This window comes from Salvelinus sp. IW2-2015, linkage group LG4p, assembly GCF_002910315.2.
Source record: "Salvelinus sp. IW2-2015 linkage group LG4p, ASM291031v2, whole genome shotgun sequence".
NCBI classification, from domain to species: domain Eukaryota; kingdom Metazoa; phylum Chordata; class Actinopteri; order Salmoniformes; family Salmonidae; genus Salvelinus; species Salvelinus sp. IW2-2015.
The window spans coordinates 6176978-6199345 of record NC_036841.1 but is presented as its reverse complement, the minus strand read 5'-3'; the positions used below and the strand labels follow the sequence as shown (position 1 = coordinate 6199345).

Here is a 22368-nt window from a genome sequence, read left to right as displayed (position 1 = left end):
ATCAATCCTTCAGACCTTCAGGATATTTACAGTGCCTTCAGAAAGTATTCATACCTCTTCAAATGTTTTTGTGTTACAGCCTGAATTGAAAATGGATTCAAAAAATCATCTTTTAGCAGATTTACTGAAAATTAAATACAGAAATATCACATTTACATAAGTATTCACACCCCTGTGTCAATACTTTGTAGGTGCACCTTTGGCGGCAATTACAGCTTAGGCAGTCGTCTTAGGAAATTCTATCTAGATCTACGTATCAGCTTTTCACATCTGGATTTGGGGATTTTCTCCCATTCTGCGCTGCAGATTTTCTCAATCTCTGTTAAATCAGCTGGGGAGCTGCAGGGAACAGCAAGTATTCAAGTCTTTCCAAAGATTTTCAATGAGATTCAAGTCTGGGCTTTGGCTGGGCCACTAAAGGACTTTCATATTCTTGTTCTGAAGACATTCCAGTGATGCTTTGGCTGTATACTTAGGGTCATTGTCCTGTTAGAATGTAAATCTTCGCCCCCAGTCTAAAGGTTGTTTGCACTCTGAAGAAGGTTCTCATCAAGGATTTTGTTCTCTCATTGCTATCTCTATCCTTACCAGTCTCTCAGTCCCTGCCACCGAAAAACATGCTCACAGCATGATTCTGCCACTACCATTGTCACGCCCTGGCCTTAGTTATCTTTGTTCTCGTTATTATTTTAGTTAGGTCAGGGTGTGACATGGGGGATGCAGGTGTTTTTGTTATTGTCTAGGGGTTTTTGTATTTCTATGGGTGTTTGCTAGTCTAGGCATGATGTATGTCTATGGTTGCCTAGATTGGTTCTCAATTAGAGGCAGCTGTCTATCGTTGCCTCTGATTGGGAACCATATTTAGGCAGCCATATTCATTGGGTAGTTTGTGGGTTATTGTCTATGTGTAGTGTTTGTGTCAGCACTAGTCTTCATTAGCTTCACGTTCGTCGTTTATTGTTTTGTATAGTTTGTCAAGTGTTCTTCATTTTCGTCTTCGTTAAATAAATCAAGTATGTATTCATTTCACGCTGCGCCTTGGTCCTCCTCTCTTCAACGTTACGACGAGCGTGACAGAATAACCCACCAAAATCGGACCAAGCAGCTTGAAAGAGAGGAACAGCGCGTTGTGGAAAAATGAGATTCTGGACGGTAAGGGACCATGGGCACAGGCTAGTGAATATCGCCGCCCTAAAGCTGAGCTGGAGGCAGCGAAAGCGCAGAGGCGGCGGTATGAGGAGGCTGCACGTAAGCGCGGCTGGAAAACAGAGAGGCAGCCCCAAAAATGTATTTGGGGGGGGCACACGGGGAGTGGTGTTAAGCCAGGTAGGAGACCTGAGCCAACTCCCCGTGCTTACCGTGGAGAGCGTCGTATCGGGCAGGCACCGTGTTATGCGGTGGAYCGCACGGTGTCCCRGGTGCGTGTGCATAGCCCGGTGASGTACATTCCAGCACCTCYTATCGGCCGGGCTAGAGTYGGCATCYAGCCAGGTGCCATGAAACCGGCTCTACGCATCTGGTCACCAGTGCGTCTCCTTGGGCCGGGGTACATGGCACCAGCCCTACGCATGGTGTCCCCGGTTCGCCAGRACAGCCCAGTGCGGGCTATTCCACCTCGCCGCACTGGCCTGGCTAAGGGGAGTGTTCAGCCAGGTAYGGTTGGGCAGGCTCGGTGCTCGAGACCTGAAGTGRGTCTCCACGGTCCGGTTTATCCGGTGCCTTCTCCACGCACCAGTCCGCCTGTGACAGCTCCTCGCACCAGCCCAGTACCACCAGTGCCTACACCACGCACCAGGCTTCCTGTGCGTCTCCAGAYCCCTGTAKYCCCTGTTTCTCCTCCCCGCACTCGCCCGGAGGTGRGTGTCCCCAGCCCGGTACCACCAGTTCCGGKACCACGCACCAGGCTTATAGTYCGCCTCCACAGCCCAGTACATCCTGTTCCTTCTCCCCGCACTAGCCTTGAGGTGCGTGTCCCCAGTCCGGTACCACCAGTTCCGGCACCACGCACCAGGCCTACAGTGCGCCTCGGCAAGCCTGAGCTGCCCGTCTGCCCAGCGCCGTCTGAGCTGCCCGTCTGCCCAGCGCCGTCTGAGCTGCCCGTCTGTCCAGCGCCGCCTGAGCTGCCCATCTGTCCAGCGCCGCCTGAGCTGCCCGTCTGTCCAGCGCCGCCTGAGCTGCCCGTCTGTCCAGCGCCGCCTGAGCTGAAATAGACTCACACTGAATCAAACATGCAAGTGCTGAAAACAACATAGTGGAAAATTCATTGATTTATCTCTACACCATTTGATTCATAGGCTGCATCCCAAATGCCATCCTATTCCCTTTGCTGTGCACACATTTTGACCAGGACCCATAAGGTTTTAGTCAAAAGTAGGGCACTATATAGGGAATAGAATGACATTTGGGATGCAATCAGTGTCTCAGTGGGTGTGCATCTAAAGATCCTAGTGTCAGGGCTCTAGTCTGGCATAGCAGTACACTCTTAGTTCCAACAGAGTTCTGTGGCAGTCCTCTAGAATAACCATTTTTGGTTCAAAGTACAGTAGAAGCCTTTTTGATTCCAGTAGAGCTATTTTGGGTTCCATGTAGAACCCTATGTGAAAGGGTTCTACCTCAGAGGAGGCTGGTGGATGGAGCTATAGGAGGACAGGCTCATTGTATTGACTGGAATGGAATAAATGGAACGGAGGCAAATAGGGTTTACAGTTGTTTGGATGTGACCCAAAAGGTTTCTACCTGGAAGCAAAAGGGTTCTACATGGAACCAAAAGTTTTTTTTCAAAGGCTTCTCCTATGGGGACAGCCGAAGAACCCTTTTTGGTTTTAGATAGTACCTTTTTTTCTAAGAGTATATGAACAGTGTTAGGGCTCTTGTTAAACCCAGCAGTAATGACTATTACTGACTTCCTCCTCATGTGTTGTGTCCTGCTAGCACACTAAATCAGAGGCCTGTGGAAAGCCTGGGCGGACTAGGGACAGGCGACGGGTGCAGGGGCGTAGAGGATGGGGAGAGGAGAGGAGAGAAGAGGATGGACGGGGGTGGAGAGGGATGGGGGAAAGAGGGGAAAAGTCCTGTCAGTGGAATAAGAAGTACTGTAATACAACGGAAAAAGGCCTTTACTGCAGTACATATTACGACATGTGGTGGTTGCTGATGGTCTCCATTAAGACAACAAAGACTGAGACACTGAAATGATGGAAAAGATCCTGCCAATGATAGCTCTTGCAGGACGGTTCCATACGAGTATGGGCATATAGACCAGTTGACTCTGAGGTTAGAATACAACACTTCAGTGGTACTGTAGTCCTCAGCTGCAGGGAGATGTAATCACGGAACTTGCCTCTGCAAGTGTGCATGTCAATCTGTTGTTAACTTGAACTGAACTGAAACTCTTTTCAGGTTGATAAAAAAAAGAACTGTCTTAGAGTCAACATGAGAACCTGAAGAAGCTGTACAAGAAACGCATTGTTTGTTGATGCAGAGCAGAGGAAAAATGAAAGATAAATATACCTAAAGTCAACTCTTTTCAGGTTGAGGAAGAAGTTGTTCATTGATGCACCGCAAATGAAAAATAAATGGAATAAAGAATAATAGATGGTCGGTTGCCTGTCTTGTGTGAGGTTTTTACACGTGTTTTTGGATGGGAGATTGTGTCAGGGCTCCTTCTTATTATGACTTCCCTGTCTCTGTAATAATAAATCAAATCAGTAATAACAGAGAGTAGCAGCGGCGTAAAAGAGGGGAGAAGGGGGGGGGGGGTGTGCAATGCAAATAGTCTGGGTAGCCATTTGATTAGATATTCAGGAGTCTTATGGCTTGAGGGTAGAAGCTGTTTAGAAGCCTCTTGGACCTAGACTTGGTGCTCCGGTATCGCTTGCCGTGCGGTAGCAGAGAGAACAGTCTATGACTTGGGTGGCTGGAGTCTTTGACCATTTTTTGGGCTTTCCTCTGATACAGCCTGGTATAGAGGTCCTGGATGGCAGGAAGCTTGGCCCCAATGATGTACTGTGCCGTACGCACTACCCTCTGTAGTGCCTTGCGTTCGGAGGCTGAGCAGTTGCCATGCAGGCAGTGATGCAACCAGTCAGGATGCTCTTGATGGTGCAGCTGTAGAACCTTTTGAGGATCTGAGGACCCATGCCAAATCTTTTCAGTCTCCTGAGGGGGAATAGGTGTTGTCGTGCTCTCTTCACGACTGTCTTGGTGTGGTTTATGGGGTTGTACACAATCACTGCAGCCAGAGAAGAATATAAGAACCTCCTGATCTGATCTATATTTCTACCAGATCAATGCATCTCCTTTTCTGGGATCAGCTGGTTGTGGTTATAGTCTGGATGGAAGCAGATAGTTGACGTACCAATCATATAGCAAGTACACTATCACCCTTCAAACACTCACAAGGTAAATTTTATTCTGGACCTCGAGGCCAGTTCTACTTCTGATTTTCATCCTTCCCCTCTAATCAAGGACTGATTTAGAACTGGGACAGCAGGTGAGTGCAGTTAATTATCATGTAGAACAGAAAACGCGCAGTAATCTGGACCTCCAGGCTTGGATTTAAATACCCCTGCTCTAAACCATACATTTCACATCATTGTCTTATAATACCACCACCTTAAACCCCCATCATACCATCATATGTGTTTGTATAGTGCAATAACATCAAACTAATGTTGTGTCAATGGACTTCACTAGCTAAAGCTCTGGCCCTGTGTGTCTAGCTGTCATGTGTAACACTGTATTTTAACATGTACGTCATCGGATAATCCCTGTGCATCCCAAATGGCACCCTACTCCCTACATAGTGCACTACTTTTGACCAGAGCCATTTGGGCCTTGGTCAAAAGTAGTGCACTATATAGGGAATATTGTGCCATCTGGAATACAGATTTCTTCTCACTGTAGCGATTCCCAACATTTTGGTTTTGTTTAGCTAAGAACACATGGAGATACTTCCCATCCAGAGAACTGGAACATTCAGCAGAGTGCAGGGGGGGTGCTGAATGAGTCATGAGTCCCCCTAAATGCAACAAAGTCAACATTTTGGGGGGTCTCTAAATAATGTTAATTTAACCATTCTCCTATTTGTTTAAAATGCAATTTGTACTTCTACAGTGGTAAATATGAAAATAAAAGTTTTTTCCAAATTAAACTAGCCCTCCTCCCGTCTACTCCCCTCCTCCCCTCCGGCGTTCGACGTCGCCGGTATACTAACCACCGGTCCTGGGATCCATCATTATACGCACACCTGGCATTACTCATTACGCGCACCTGCACATAATTAGGCACGCCTGGACTCCATTACCTCATATATTACCTCACTTATGTCTGGCACTCCCTTAGGATCTTTCCCCAGTCAGTATTGTTTATGTGTTTCATGTCTATACGCTACTCGTGTTTGTTATATTGTTTGATGTTCTGTTTATTATTAAACTCATCACCTGCACTTGCTTTCCCGACTCCCAGTGTATACGTTACAGAATACTGACTCAAACAATGGAAGCAGCAGGAACACAGAATGTCTCCCAGACAGTCAACGAGCAGGGATACCTTCTGCGTTAACATCATGACCAGCTGGCACAACTGGGGACGGCTATGGAAGAGGTTCTTCGCAGTGTGCAACGTCTCGAACATACCCGGAAGGCGTGGCCGTCAACTAGCGGAGGATACTCTACAAACAGTCGACCCAGCGAGCCAGCACAACAGCCCATTCAGCAACCCGATCTGGTCAGCTATGCCCGTTTGTCCCTCCCGGATAAATATGATGGTACCCCATCTAAATGTCGTAGCTTCCTACTTCAGTGCTCCCTCTACTTTACACACCAGATAGGAGCCCACACCACCGAGAGGTCCAAGGTTGCCACGGTTAATTCTCTGCTGACTGGGCGGGCGTTGGAATGGGCCACGGCCATCTGGGAGCGAGGAGAGGAGCTAGATTCATATGAGGGGTTCATGGCTCTGTTCAAGTGCATCTTCGATCATCCCCCAGAGGGCAGAGAGGGAGGTGAGAGCTTACTTAATTACAGCAGGGGGACCAGACGGCTGCCAAGTACACGTTCACCTGCTGGATAGTAGCAGCATCCAGTGGATGGAATGAGCCGGTGCTTCGTACGCTATTCAGAAGAGGTCTGCGCAAGGAGGTCCAGACGGAATTGGCCTGTCGAGACGACAATCTCTCCTTGGACGCACTCATTGCGATGGCCATCTGTCTGGATAACCTACTTCGGGAGTGTCGGTACTCTTATCGCTTCTCTCCATCACTGAACACTCTGGCTCAGAGCCTGAACCCATGGAGGTAGGGGTCACACGCCCCGCAGCGGAGCGACACAGATGGTGGCAGCTGGGGCTCTGTCTGTATTGTGGTCAAGGAGAGCTCCAGCGGTGTCCGGCACTTCCCAATCCGGGATTCACAAGAGCAGAGGGACGGTCGTGTGTTTTTCCACCTCCTGGTGTAGGAGTGAGTATTCCATCTTCATCACTTCCTGCTAAACACTTTTTGGTGTCCATCACACTAGTTGACTGTCCCTCATGTACTGTGTCTACAGCGTTAGTGGATTCCGTTGCCAAGGGGAACTTTATTGACCAGACCCTTGCCTCCTCTCTTAACATCATCTCATACCCGCTCTCTTCTCCTTTCCCGGTTCAACTCCTCGATAGTCGGCCATTAGGATCCGGAACCATCACACACATCACCCAACCCCTCACCCTCACCGTGGAATCCATTCATCAGGAGAACATACCCTTCATCACCAGTTCACAAGATCATCCTCAGCCTCCCTAGGCTTCAACTTCATAACCCCACCATCTTATGGTCGAGGATGAGAATCACAGACGGGTCACACGAATAACGGAGGACCTGTATTCCCCATCCCCTGTGGTTCCACGTCGGTTGAGAGTCCTATGGTTGCCCTTCAGCCCAACATCCCGGAGGTATACCAGGACCTGCGGGAGGTTTTCTTCAAGACCTGCAACACCTGTCTTCCTCCTCATTGCCCCTGGGACTGTGCCATTGACCTGCTGGTAGGTTCTGCACAGATGAATCTACCTTCTGTCGGTGGCTGAGACCCAGGCCATGGAGGATTACATCCAAGAGGCGCTCCTACAAGGTTTCTTCGGCACGTCCACTTCTCCTGCATCGGCAGGCGGGATGGAGGGTTACGTCCATGTATTGATTAGAGGACTCAATGAAATCGCCACAAAGTACCGTTACCCTCTCCCGTTGGTGCCAGCAGCCATAGAACAGCTCCGCAGGGCCCATTTCTTTACCAAACTGGACCTGCGGAGTGCATAAAATCTCATCCGCATCCGGGAGGGGGATGAATGGAAGACGGCTTTTAGCACAATGTCTGGTAACTACGAGCACTTGGTGATGCCGTTTGGTTTAGCCAATGCTCCGTCAGTGTTCCGGGCATTCGTTAACGAGGTGTTCAGGGACATGCTCGGACGCCAGGTGGTTGTGTATATCGATGACATCCTGGTTTACTCGGCAACCCTGGAGAATCGCGTCACTCACGTTCGAGCAGTCCTGGAACGCTTCCTGGCTAACCACCTGTTTGTGAAGGCTGAGAAGTGTCAATTTCATCAGAAGGCCGTCTCATTCTTAGGTTACCAAATCAGCCCGCAGGGAGTGAGGATAGAAGACAAGAAGGTAGATGCGGTCAGGTCATGGCCAGTCCCAATCACCCTAAAGGGGTTACAATGGTTTTTGTGGTTTGCCAACTTCTATCGCCGTTTCATCAGGAACTTCAGCTCCGTCGCCGCCCCTCTCACCTCTCTCAAGGGTGGTCCCCATAGGTTAGTGTGGAGCCCAGCAGCTGACGGGGCCTTCCGTCTACTCAAGGAACATTTCACTTCCATTGCTCAAACACCCAAATCCCACGATATCCTTTGTGGTGGAGGTTGACGCTTCAGACGACGACAGGGTAATCCACAGAACTTGTATCAGTGTGCATATTACTCTCTCGTGTTTGTTATAGTGTTCGATGTTCCATTTATTATTAAACTCACCACCTGCACTTGCTTTCTGACTCCCAGCGTATACGTTACAATAGTCCCCTATCTCAGACCCTTTTTAGTTGCCCCAATTAATTTTTCTACAAAAAAGTTCCTTTTGTCAGTCAGCAAGATACATCAATTCATTTAGTCTAGAAGAGTATAGACAATCGCTGAATGTCATTACACTTTTTGGTGTTTAGTAACCATGTCTATTTCCATTCATCAAATGGTGTGGAAAAAGTCTGACATTCTGGGATTTTTTTTTGACTGGACCTCCTATGCGTGCACGAACTTGCATGGCATTTTTTAATGGACTTAAGAGTAAATATGTAATTTAACGGTATTTTTTATTTATTACCTTTTAATTTGGGCATGAACACAACCAGTCATGATGTTTTAATCTTATAGTCAAACAAATCGCTTAAGGTAGTCTACCTGTGCATATTTGTCCACTCCAAAAACATTACAGCATCTAAACAGTGCACGGTGACTTGTTTGACAATAAGATAAAAACATCACGACTCGTTGTGTTCATGACAAATTAAAAGGTAATTAAAAAATGAATTACATGTCTTTACTATTAGGCCCATAAGAAATGTCATGCAAGCGCATGACATTTTTGGAGGTCAAGGCCCCCCAAAAATTGAGACCCCGACAATCATGGTATAATTCGCACTCTGACCTTTGACATTTGCTTTAGATTTGACTTCATTCTCACTTTAGGAGTTTCTCTTTAGAGGGAGCTAGGTTAAAGCGTAACAACTGACACATTTAAAAGGACACAGATTGACATTTGTAGCATTGTCAAACTCTTTCATAGATTCTAGGAGAACTAAAAAACAGACAACCCCCTTTCCCCTCCCCAAACAACTAGCGTTATACAAAAAAATGGGATTCATTAAGTAGGCAGGGCCCAGTAGACACGTGCACAAATTAGATTGCGATCATACATCTTCTCCTCAAATTGGGTAAATGTGATTCTAAAATGTAACTTGAATTGAATTCCTTATAGCGATGAACTACTAACACGTTTTTCAACAACAAAAAATTCTCCTGGCGAATTATGCACTTCATATCCAAGAATATACTTTATTGAAAAAGGTTTGAAAACTGCAGTTAAAAAAAGCTATTGAGAATATGTGAAAAGTTAAGTTTGTCAGAGTGTTGCACATTTGAAACTTCTAAAAGCAAAGACAAGCTCAATATCTGAATGGTTAGCTAGGTAGAATAACAGACAGTCAGGCAGAAAGAGAGAGCAAACACACTACTGTGAAACTCAGATCAGAGCTAAAATTACATCTGGTAGAAAAATATAAACATTTGCAGAAATTAAGGTACAGTCAGAAAACAGCAATCACATTTTTTTTATTTTTTTATTTTTTTTATGTGAGCACCACAAACTCGATATCATGCAGAGGTAAATTACAAAATCTTCCTAAAAATCCTGTTTTATTACCTCAACCAATGGTCAAGGCTTCAAATAGATTGGTTTCAAAGATTATTTTGCTACCCCTGGCTAGCTTCTAATCTTTCATCTCTAATATACACCGAAAACCCACAAATATGCGTACGCTATTTACATATATTGATGGCTTTTAGTTATCTTTAGATACATGCATCAATGATTTTTGTTTTGTTTAGCAAATGGCTTTACTGGTCTCACTAAGTTCAAGTTCTGTATGTCTACACACGCATCATTTGGAGTGTAGAGCTTTTATGGGAGACCATTCATTGACATTATCTCTGTTGTTCCTCTCTGGTCGCTGATGCGTCTTTAGTCACCTGGTCTGTCCATGTTTATGCTCTTTGTCCCTCTGGTCTGACTCTCCTCCTGGCACCAGCTAGGGACAGAGACAACAGAAAAATCTTCATACACTCAAATAATAGAAATAAAGTTCAAGTCAATGTTCAATGATAGGTGGTCATTCTATTTCTATGGTCGCAATTACAGATCCTCATAGGATGACATTACCCATCATTTGAATCGCCCAACACGGTCAAACAGTATGTTATGTTATCAAGGAATCATGGTTTACCTGGAATTTTCCTGCCAGTTACTCGTCTCGGGTTTCCCTCTGTGAAGACAAATTTAAACCTTGGTCATTATAGAACCTTATAGAACCCAAATGTTGGTCACTACAGAACCTTAAAGAACCTAAACCATAGTCATTATAGAACCCTACAGAACCAAACCTCTGTCACAATAGAACCCTACAGAATCCAAACTCCAGCCATAACAGAAATCATATCTTAATCACTACAGATCCTTACAGAACCCAATGAGGATGAGTAGGGTTTAGATGTGTCTCTTACCTTGGATGAACTTGGTGATTTTTTCAGAGTCCATGTCGAGCATTGAGGGGTTTCCCTCGATGGTGGTGATACGGGAGAAGTCAGCACCTACAGGACGGAGACAGGGATGTTACTGTATATGTCACACTATTATGTATTCTAATGAAACATGCAATTATGTTGGACAATTGACTAATTCTGCCGACTACGCCAAATATCACAGGGTGGAAATGTAACGGTTAGTTTGAATCCTGATTGTCAGTCTCTCAACCCAGATTCTAACAGAACCTGTCACATGTCTACCCAGTGACATGCATATACGTGATTTTCAATTTAACATTGCATTATTTCCTCTATATTAAGCTATCTAACTACGACCAGAGTGATGTTACTGACCTTCCAGCTCAATGTTGGAGATACCACTGCTGGAGCCACTGCTGCTGGCCGAGTACTGAGGACCTGTGGATGACAACATATTGAAACATTACATCAGTCTTCACATAGAAACATAATGTTTTCACAGAGTGGCAGATGTAAGAGTCATGATCCAGAGGTGACGTGAGCAAAGGGAATTCAATACAACACATTAACATCTGTAGACGTGTCTCACCTCAGCAACCCAAACATTCACTTCTTTGTTTCATATAGTGCATCAATACACCATATAGCAACTATAGACCAAAACAGGTTAATTTTACTATATGTTAATATGTAGCCAGAGTTCTTCAGACCTCATGGATAGGAGTCAAGAAAGACCTGTGTGTCTGTGAGGTACGTACCTGAGACCACTCTGGTAACTTTGGTGACCTTGGGCTCTCCCTCGATGACTCTGGTAACTTTGGTGACCTTGGGCTCTCCCTCGATGACTCTAGTGACCTTGGTGAACTTTGGCTCGCCTTCAATGACTCTAGTCACCTAAAAATCATAATCATGTATTAGATTTATATAACGCTTTTCCCGGTGCTCAACGTGATTTGGTGGTTACATGGGTGGATACAACGGTTGAAACATGGTTTGTTACATTGGTGTTACCTTGGTGATGGTAGGCTGTCCCTCAATCACCCTGGTCACCTTGGTGATGGTAGGTTCCCTTTCGATAACCCTAGTCACATGGGTCACATCAGGCGCTTTAGAAAGAGAGGACAACAAGTTTAACAACTGGAATAAATAACAACAAAAGCATCATCAAAGAACATGACGTTTAAACGGCAAACTAGTAAGATCTGAAGGTCCGAATGAACTTAAAAACTCTAGACACATGTAGTGTGTCAGTGGTTCCTCTACTCCTTGATTAAAATATTGTAGTTTATAGGTTTTATCGAATTAGACTGAAGCCCAACCTTTCACTGGCTTTAAAATAATTCATATGACAGGAATATATTGCATAATCAAAGGACACGTGGATATGTGCTTTGCAGATACGTTCCAAGTAAAAGCTTTCTCCAAGACATCAGTTTTCCCCTTAGAGTAGCAAATACCTCTTTCAGAATCTTGACTGGAGATAATTGTATAAACAGTAACTTGAACTTCTGTGCATATTTCTCTTTCACATCAAGAATTAACCTTACAAGTCAAATCCCAATAAAGAACGGTAATTTTATCCAGAACAGATAAAACCTTCCCAGGTGTCTGCTGCTATGGCAAGTATTCTCTTGTTGCTGTCTGTACTGTAATTATCTGAACAACCACAATGGTTTTTCCTCTTGAACGTGGGTCATGAATCTCATGGAAGACAGAGATCCTCCTTATCTGAACTGTGCCAACTATTCTATCAACTCTTGTAGCACAATGTCTTCAAGTCTTTCCAAGACTACCCATGATATATCATGTAAAATGAATATACACGGAGTGTACAAAACATTAGGAACACCTGCTCTTTCCATGACATAGACGAACCAGGTGAATCCAGGTGAAACCTATGATCCCTTATTGATGTCACGTGTTAAATCCACTTCAATCAGTGTAGATGAAGGGGAGGAGACAGCCACCAATTTGAGTGTGTCAAGAACTGCAACGCACTGGGTTTTTCACGCTCAACAGTTTCCCATGTGTATCAAAAATGGTCCACCACCCAAAAGACATCCAGCCAAATTGATATAACTGTGGGAGTCACCATGGGCCAGCGTCCCTGTTGAATGCTTTCGACACCTTTTAGAGTTCATGCACTGATGAATTGAGGCTGTTCCGAGGGAAAAAGTGGTGCAACTCAATATTAGGATGGGTGTTCCTAATGTCTTGTACACTCAGTGTACTACACAATGCTAAGATGTATGCATGAAGGACGTTATTACGATCCTTTAACTGTAACTTACCTGACTCAATGACGCGTGTGACGATCGTCCTCTCTGAAGGGAACAGAAAACACACAGCAGTTAATCACAGGACAACAACAAAGTTACAAATAGTTGTAACACAAAAAGGTACAGCAGACATCTAAGACTTGGCCTGATACAGTTGTACTCACTCATGAATGTGAGAGGGATTTCCTTATATCTGTATCCTGACACGAACTATGAATGAATAGAAAGAAGGATTAGAGGCTGTAAACCGTATTATTGTAGGTCTGTGTACACATCGTTCTGCTCAACTCCAATGTGGTAGGTACTGTATTTGTTCAAGGCTTTACATAGTGTCTTGTCATCTTAAGGTAATTTAGTAACAAACACTTAGACGTTAATCTCTTCTTGCTATCTCAGGGTTCTCCCTAATTCCTTTATGTGGGTGTGGCCTGGTACAGTACCTGTAACGACTGTCTACTTCGTCCTCCTCCTCAGACGAGGAGAGACGAGAAGGATCAGATGACCAATACGCAGCGAGGTATGTCGACATCATGAATTTATTAGACAAGACGAACACTGAACCGAACTATACTTGATAAATACAAAATAACAAACAAACAACGTAGACTGACCTGAACATGCAAACTACATAAAATGAAGAACGCACGAACAGGAAAGAACGAACGAGACGAGACAGTACCGTGTGGTGCAATAAACACAGACACAGCGACAATCACCCACAAACAAACAGTGAGAACAGCCTACCTTAAATATGGTTCTCAATCAGAGGAACGTCAAACACCTGCCTCTAATTGAGAACCATATCAGGCACATTAAACCCAACATAGAAACACAACACATAGAATGCCCACCCAGCTCACGTCCTGACCAACAACACAAAGGATTAACACAATAACTAGGGTCAGAACGTGACAGAACCCCCCCCCCCAAGGTGCGGACTGCGACCGCACCATCTAAACCTATAGGGGAGGGTTTGGGTGGGCATCTGTCCGCGGCGGCGGCTCTGGCGCAGGACGTGGACCCTACTTCACCCTTGTCTTTGTCCGCTTCTGTGGCCTCCTCAAAGTGGCGACCCTCGCCACCGACCTTGGACTGAGAACCCTAGACATGGGTCCCACTGGACTTAGGAGCAGCCCCGGACTGAGGGACCGCTCCGGACTGGCTGGCTCTGGCGGATCCTGGCTGGCTGGCTCTGGCGGATCCTGGCTGGGCGGAACGGCTCTGGGGATCCTGGCTGGCGGAAGGCTCTGGCGGATCCTGGCTGGCGGAAGGCTCTGGCGGTCCTGCTCTGGCGGAAGGCTCTGGCGGTCCCTGTCTGGCGGAAGGCTCTGGCGTGGCTCTGGCTGGTCCTGGCTGGACGGCTCTGGCTGGTCCTGGCTGGATGGCTCTGGCTGGTCCTGGCTGGACGGCTCTGGCTGGTCCTGGCTGGACGGCTCTGGCTGGTCTGCTGGCGGCCTGGCTGCTGGCTGGACGGCTGGCTGGTCCTGGCTGGACGGCTCTGGCTGGTCCTGGCTGGACGGCTCGGGACAGACGGGCAGCTCAGACGGCGCTGGACAGACGGATGGCTCAGACGCACTGGGCAGACGGATGGCTCAGACGGCACTGGGCAGACGGATGGCTCAGATGGCACTGGCAGCGGATGGCTCAGATGGCACTGGGCAGACGGATGGCTCAGATGGCACTGGCAGACGGATGGCTCTGGCCGGATGAGGCGCACTGTAGGCCTGGTGCGTGGTGCCGGAACTGGAGGCACCGGGCTAAGGCCACGCACCTTCAGGCTAGTGCGGGGAGCAGGGACAGGGCACACTGAATTCTCAAAGCGTACCTTGGGCTGGTGCGTGGTACCGGAACTGGTGGTACGGGCTGAGGGCACGCACATCAGGACGAGTACGGGGAGAAGGAACAGTGTGTACAGGGCTCTGGAGACGCACAGGTGGCTTAGTGCGTGGTGCCGGAACTGGAGGCACTGGGCTGGAGACACGACACAGGGAGAGTGCGTGGAGGAGGAACAGGGGTCTGGAGTGGCACTGGAAGCCTGGTGCGTGGTGTAGGCACTGGTGGTACTGGGCTGGGGCGGGGAGGTGGCGCCGGATATACCGGACCGTGCAGGCTTACTGGCTCCCTTGAGCACTGAGCCTGCCCAACCTACCTGGTTGTATGCTCCCCGTCGCCCGACCAGTGCGGGGAGGTGGATAACCCGCACCGGGCTATGTAGGCGAACCGGGGACACCATGCGTAAGGCTGGTGCCATGTATGCCGGCCCGAGGAGACGCACTGGAGACCAGCCGCGTTGAGCCGGCTTCATGACACCTGGCTCAATGCCCAATCTACCCTACCAGTGCGGGGAGGTGGAATAACCCGCACCGGGCTATAACACGTAAGGAGACACGTGCGCTCTACTGCGTAACGCGGTGTCTGCCCGTACCCCCGCTCTCCACGGTTAGCCTGAGAAGTGGGGCAGGTCTCATACCTGCCTTGGCCCACTACCTCTTAGCCCCCCCCAAGACATTTTTGGGGTTTCTTCACGGGCTTCCAGCCACGTCTCCTTGCTGCCTCCTCATACCACCCGCTCTTGGGCTCTCGCTGCCTCCATCTCCTCCCGAGCGCGGCGATATTCCCCAAGTGAGCCCAGTGTCCTTTCCCTCCAATACTTCATCCCATGTCCAGGATTCCTGATTAGTATTGTACCTCTGCTCGAACTCACGCTGCTTGGTCCGGGTTAGGTGTGGTTCTGTAACGGCTGTCTACTTCGTCCTCCTCCTCAGACGAGGAAAGGCGAGAAGGATCAGATGACCAATACGCAGCGAGGATGTCGACATCATGAATTTATTAGACAAGACGAACACTAACCGAACTATACTATTGATAATACAAAATAACAAACAACGTAGACTGACCTGAACATGCAAACTACATAAAATGAAGAACGCACGAACAGGAAAGAACGAACGAGACGAGACAGTACCGTGTGGTGCAATAAACACAGACACAGCGACAATCACCCACAAACAAACAGTGAGAACAGCTACCTTAAATAGGTTCTCAATCAGAGGAACGTCAAACACCTGCCTCTAATTGAGAACCATATCAGGCACATTAAACCCAACATAGAAACACAACAATAGAATGCCCACCAGCTCACTCCTGACCAACAAAACAAAGGATTAACACAATAACTAGGGTCAGAACGTGACAGTACCTTGATCTCCATGTACTTGATGAGTCTTCTCAGCAGCCCCAGAAGGTCAGAGTTTCCAGCAGGCAGCTCTACAGGAATACAGTACAGAGTGTTAGACATACTGGTAACACTTTATACTAGGGCACATACTGTACAGTACGGCACAGTACAGGGTGTTAAACATACTGGTAACACTTTACACTAGGGTACATACAGCACAGCACAGTACAGGGTGTTAGACAATCTGGTAAAACTTTATTTTAGGGTACATAAAGGTTACTGCCAAAGTAATGGAAACACTTGAGGAAATGAGGGTACAAGATATATTGAAAGCTGGTGCTTACACCATCATGCTTAGGTCATGTATATAAATGCTGGGCAGGCCATTATTTTGGCCAATATTTTGGCTACCATGGCTTTGCCCCATAGGATGACATCCACAGGGCTCAAGTGATCACGTAATTTTTGATGAGCATGAAAACAAAGTAAACCATATGGTATGGTTTACATGGCATAAAACCATGTTGGGCTCGTGGTGGCCTAACACCCTACACTTTATGTTGGTGTTTCCTTATTTTTGGCATTTACCTCTACATATCTGGTAACACTTTACACTTAGCGTACATACAGCACAACACAGGTTGTTAGACGTACTGGTAACACTACATTAGCGTACATACAGCACAACACAGGGTGTTAGACGTACATGTAACACTTTACATTAGCGTACATACAGCACAACACAGGTTGTTAGACGTACTGGTAACCTTTACATTAGCGTACATACAGCACACACAGGGTGTTAGACGTACAGGTAACACTTTACATTAGCGTACATACAGCACAACACAGGTTGTTAGACGTACTGGTAACCCTTTACATTAGCGTACATACAGCACAACACAGGGTGTTAGACGTACAGTGAACCCTTTACATTAGCGTACATACAGCACAACACAGGTTGTTAGACGTACTGGTAACCCTTTACATTAGCGTACATACAGGACAACACAGGGTGTTAGACGTACTGGTAACCCTTTACATTAGCGTACATACAGCACAACACAGGTTGTTAGACGTACTGGTAACACTTTACATTAGCGTACATACAGCACAACACAGGTTGTTAGACGTACTGGTAACACTTTACATTAGCGTACATACAGCACAACAGGTTGTTAGACGTACAGGTAACCTTTACATTAGCGTACATACAGCACAACACAGGTTGTAGACGTACTGGAACACTTTACATTAGCGTACATACAGCACAACACAGGTTGTTAGACGTACTGGTAACACTTTACATTAGCGTACATACAGCACAACACAGGTTGTTAGACGTACTGGTAACACTTTACATTAGCGTACATACAGCACAACACAGGGTGTTAGACGTACTGGTAACACTTTACATTAGCGTACTACAGCACAACACAGGTTGTTAGACGTACTGGTAACACTTTACATTAGCGTACAATACAGCACAACAAGGTTGTCTAGACGTTGTTACCCTTTTACATTAGCGTACATACAGCACAACACAGGTTGTTAGACGTACTGAACCATTTAGCACTGCTAAATATATATAATATATCAATAAATGATTCCCTGCACAGTGCGTCTCTCAACACATGACAATATAATTAGTGCATAATTTGTTTCTCCAACAGAGGAGCTGGCAGTCAGAGAGGTTTGAGTCAGTCTTACCTCCGGGGTAGAGGAGGGTTTTGACAAAGTGAATGACTCCATTAGTGGCCATGATATCATTTTCAGGGACCTCAATAGTGTTCACTCTGATTGTSTTGTTAGCCTGGAGGAGAGGAGTAGAGAGGATTAAGATCCAAACACTGATGGGATAATTACAGATAAGACAACCACAATGAGATGAGTTATGAGTACAAGCTGGTAATGTGCCATATGTTTCTCAATTAGGTTGGCATTTACTTTTTCCACATTTTGTTACTTTACAGCCTTTTTCTAAAACGGATTAAATACATTTTTTCCCTCATCAATCTACACAAAATACCCCATTATGACAGAGCGAAAACAGGTTTTTAGAAGTTTTTGCAAATGTATTAAAAAATGTATACTTATTTACATAAGTATTCAGACCCTTCGCAATGAGATTCGAAATTGAGCTCAGGTGCATCCTGTTCCCATTGACCATCCTTGAGATGTTTCTACAACTTGACTGGAGTCCACCTGTGGTAAATTAAATTGATTGGATATGATTTGGAAAGGCACACACCTGTCTATATAAGGTCCCACAGTTGACAACGCATGTCAGAGCAAAAACCAAGCCATGAAGTTGAGCAATTGTCCGTAGAGCTTCGAGACAGGATGGTGTCGAGGCACAGATCTGGTGAAGTGTAGCAAAAACTGCAACATTGAAGGTCCCCAAGAACACAGTGGCCTCCATCATTAAATAGAAGAAGTTTGGAACCACCAAGACTCTTCCTAGAACTGGCCGCCCGGCCAAACTGAGCAACTGGGGGAGAAGGGCCTTGGTCAGGAAGGTGACCAAGAACCTGATGGTCACTCTGACAGAGCTCCAGAGTTCCTCTGTGGAGATGGGAGAACCTTCCAGAAGGACAACCATCACTGCAGCACTCCGCCGATCAGGCCTTTATGGTAGAGTGACCAGACGCAAGCCACTCATCAGTAAAAGGCACATGACAGCCTGCTTGGAGTTTGCCAAAAAGCACCTAAAGGACTCTCAGACGATGAGAAACAAGATTCTCTGGTCTGATGAAAACAAAATTGAACTCTTTGGCCTGAATGCCAAGCGTCACGTCTGGAGGTAACCAGACACCGCTCATCACCTGGCTAATACCACCCCTACGGTGAAGCATGGTGGTGGCAGCATCATGCGGTGGGGATGTTTTTCAGCGGCAGGGACTAGGAGACTAGTCAGGATCGAGGGAAAGATGAACGGAGCAAAGTACAGAGAGATCCTTGATGAAAGCCTGCTCCAAAGCACTCAGGAAATCAGACTGGGGCGAAGGTTCACCTTCCAACAGGACAACAACCCTAAGCACACAGCCAAGACAATGCAGAAGTGGCTGAAGTCTCTGAATGTCCTTGAGGGGCTCAGCCAGAGACCGGACTTGAACCCGATCGAACATCTCTGGAGAGACGTGAAATTAGCTGAGCAGCGACGCTCCCCATACAACCTGACAGAGCTTGAGAGGATCGAGGCTGTAATCGGCGCCAAAGGGGCTTCAAAAAAGTACTGAGTAAAGGGTCTGAATACTTATGTAAATGTGACTATTTCAAAAAAAAAAAAAAAAAATTTGAGGTATTGTTTGTTGATTGGTGTGGAAATAAAACAATTTAATACATTTTAGAATAAGGCTTTAACGTAACAAAATGTTGAAAAAGTGAAAGGTTCTGAATACTTTCTGAATGTAGATAATCTCTTCAGGATCTTTGTGATACTTGCTTGGTCTTGTTGCAGCCATGATGCCTTGATTTCTTATATTTACAGCCCTGTTGAGTGTTGAGAGGGTTGGACTCACATGCAGCACTCGGAGGTTGTTTCCCTGCAGAGACTTGAGGAGGTTGGTCACCCCAGTCTCCAAACCTCCGCCGATGAACACTCCGTTACTGAAGTGGTAGAGCAGGATGGTACGCAGGGCGTTCATATTGCCTGGCCAGAACAGACAGGGTTTTAGATGGAAGACTATGGATCCATAGTACATATCGTACATACATCTACTAACTCTAAGTCTTATGGATGTTCCTTTGACATTACAACCTTTAGGAGATAGCTTGTAGCTATGGTAGCTATGGTTAAGGTAAGCAGTTTTTCCTGACCACCACGATGTGGCCTGACAAGAACAACCTCTGGCTGTGATATTTGTTTGAGAGACTGAGACAGACTAACAGGGACGGAGAGAGAGGGAGAGTCTGAGAGATGAACCAACCTCTGAGCAGAGCCATGTCACTGTCGCTGACGCCAGCGAAGGCCTCATCACTGGGAGCGAACAGAGTGTATTCTCCTTCCTGTTTGAGCAGGTCAGTCAGACCAGCCATCTCCATCAGTGACAGGAAGATCCTACAACCAAAACATGATGAAGGAAACAGTTACCTGGCTCTCATGACAACCACTGAGGGTAGATATAACCGGTGCCAGTGTGATAGCTTCGCATATAGAACTCCTTCCTGAACTTGTCTCTGACTGGGATTTAACTAGTTTATTTAACTCTACCTTGCCAACACATGTGACCGCCCGTACGAACCGATTGAGCTTTAGAAAAGGATCCTCTACAGTGATGAGATCCTTGGTATTATTTAGATAAAAGATCCCTTGCAAGAGGTGTACATGATTTGGAAAGAAGTTGGCCCACTGGTCTGTATAAACTCTTAGTACATTTCTCAGCCTGCTCCCAGGTCTGTATAAATTTGATTGAACTCTGCCTGATTAGTGAACTCTCTGACTCTCTGGCTATTGGGTTGGCTACAGAACATCCTTTCTCAAGCAGGAGTAGGGGGTGAGACAGGATTGTACTCCAAATCCAACACTGTTTAATATACAATATATTCATGAGTTGGCCACAAAATCGGAACAATCTTCATGTGCCCCTTGATCCTTCAACTAGTCTGATCTCAGATCTGTATGAGCTTGAGCTAACTTATCTGACTATTTCATTGGCTGGAGCACATACAGATCTGGGACCAGGCTAAAGCGCACACAGTCTATATGTCCACAAGCAGCTTACTTGAATCCTCCGTTGTCAGTGAGGATCTGGAACATGGTGGTCTCAGCTGGCTTCATCAGAGTCCTCATCAGGTGGAGGGCTCCGTTACTGCCCTCCTTGCTGCCGCGCACCAGGCAGGAGTTCTCTATGCACACCGCCTACAGACAGACAGGACACAGGACACAGGGTATACCGGTTAAAGAACCACTTAAGTGAAAACTTTTTTTTATCCTAATAATGTAACTCTAGTCCTAATATCCTAATTTTAGCTAAATTATGACCTATGTGGGCATTTTGGTATGCTAGCATAAGCACCTAACTAGTTAGCTAGCCAGATAGTAAGCTAGCTAGGCTAATTGGTTCTCCAGCCAGCTAACTTATTTTTTGAGCATCTTTAAAACTGAAATTTGAGTTGGAACATCTGCTGAAGTAGCCCTTAATAAGACATGGAAATTAATAGTCTACTAGCTACTGAATTAACAGACTCTTAGTCAGTCCAGTGGATAGCCCAGTGAAAAGGATATGTGTTGTATGGCAGACAGCCATTGTGTTTGACCAGCTGTTCAGAGACAAGAGATGGACTTGCACCCACGCACACATGCACGCACGCACACACCCACACACACACACATGTGTATACTCACACAAACTCTCTCACAAACACACACATACTGTATGCACACGCATACACGCGCACACACACACACACTCAAACACACACACAAACACACACACACACAGAGACTTACTGTGCGGTAGATGAAGACTCTGAGGAACTTCCCGGCGATAGTCTCCAGGCGCTGTCCGTTGTACAGCTGTCCCAGAGTGATCTTCTCCTTCAGGATGTGGTTCTCCAGAATCACCTTCAGAAAGCTCTGGTCAATGGCCATCACCTCATCTGGAGGATGAGATATTTCATATAGATACATTGTAAGAGGTCAAAAGATTACATTAAATCTGTTTGTAAACAATACATTTTTAGAAACTAGCCCCAATTCTGCAAAAATGGAGATACATGTTTTTCCCAGGACCTTCACCTCCACTGGGTGGATGGTGTACATGATAAATATACACATGGTAAACTTCTCTATTAAAGAAAACCCAGATGTGTCGACACCTCGTCTGGAAGGATGATATACATGGAATATATGTACAGTACAGTATATACTACATGGTTAATAGCATATTTAGATAAACAAAAAGACACAATTAACTACAGCCAAATGCAGGGGATCTTGCGGTATTGGGCAAAACTCAGACGTGTACAGATCAAAAGATTACAATAAATCTGTTTGTAAACAATAACTTTTCTAGGAGCTAGCCCAAATTCCGCAAAAATGTAGATCAAAGGTTTTCCTTGGACGAAGACGATAAAAAAGTTAAATTGTGATTATTATCGTCATTATGAGTCATAATATAGGTTAATGATGCAGTCTGGTGGTCTAGTTGTAAAACGTCAACCTTATTTTCCAGGAAATCTCCCGGGTTCTGTAGCTTCCCCACAGACAGATTGATCAGCCACATTGTAACAGTGTCTGCGTCACAAATTGCACCTTATTCCCTTATTCCCATAGGGCTCTGGTCAAAGGTAGTGCACTACTGTATATAGGGAATAGGGTGCCATTTGGGACACAGACAGTGACTGTTCCAGTCTGCATTTCCCGTACCTAATATACTGATATCCCGTCGGGGGAAGTGCTACCTCCTCCAGGGAGGAAACTGTGGCTCTAATAACAGAGGACGTTTTAACAAGTGCTGAGCTGTCTGAGATACAGAGCTGTTCTGTTCTGTACTGTACCGTGCCGTACGTCGACAATGGACACATCATGTAGAGTCTAAATTAGAGAACAATTTAGTGGAGGAATTTATAGGCCGTAACTCAGCTATTCCAGCCTGGGAC

At 46.0% G+C, this 22368-nt stretch overlaps 1 protein-coding gene across 1 annotated transcript in view; it reads right to left on the bottom strand.

The window, feature by feature from the left end:
• Nucleotides 1-9432: 9432 nt before the first annotated feature.
• Nucleotides 9433-22368, bottom strand: part of LOC111959542 (periostin-like) — a 34355-nt gene continuing 21419 nt past the window's right edge. Inside the window, 14 exon segments of the mRNA XM_023981180.2 lie at nucleotides 9433-9836; nucleotides 10032-10070; nucleotides 10309-10395; nucleotides 10684-10746; nucleotides 11067-11202; nucleotides 11320-11414; nucleotides 12600-12632; nucleotides 12752-12797; nucleotides 15787-15854; nucleotides 17476-17578; nucleotides 19287-19417; nucleotides 19695-19825; nucleotides 20490-20626; nucleotides 21218-21366. Of these exon segments, the coding sequence (XP_023836948.1) occupies nucleotides 9793-9836; nucleotides 10032-10070; nucleotides 10309-10395; nucleotides 10684-10746; nucleotides 11067-11202; nucleotides 11320-11414; nucleotides 12600-12632; nucleotides 12752-12797; nucleotides 15787-15854; nucleotides 17476-17578; nucleotides 19287-19417; nucleotides 19695-19825; nucleotides 20490-20626; nucleotides 21218-21366 (1262 nt within the window). The 3' untranslated portion in view covers nucleotides 9433-9792.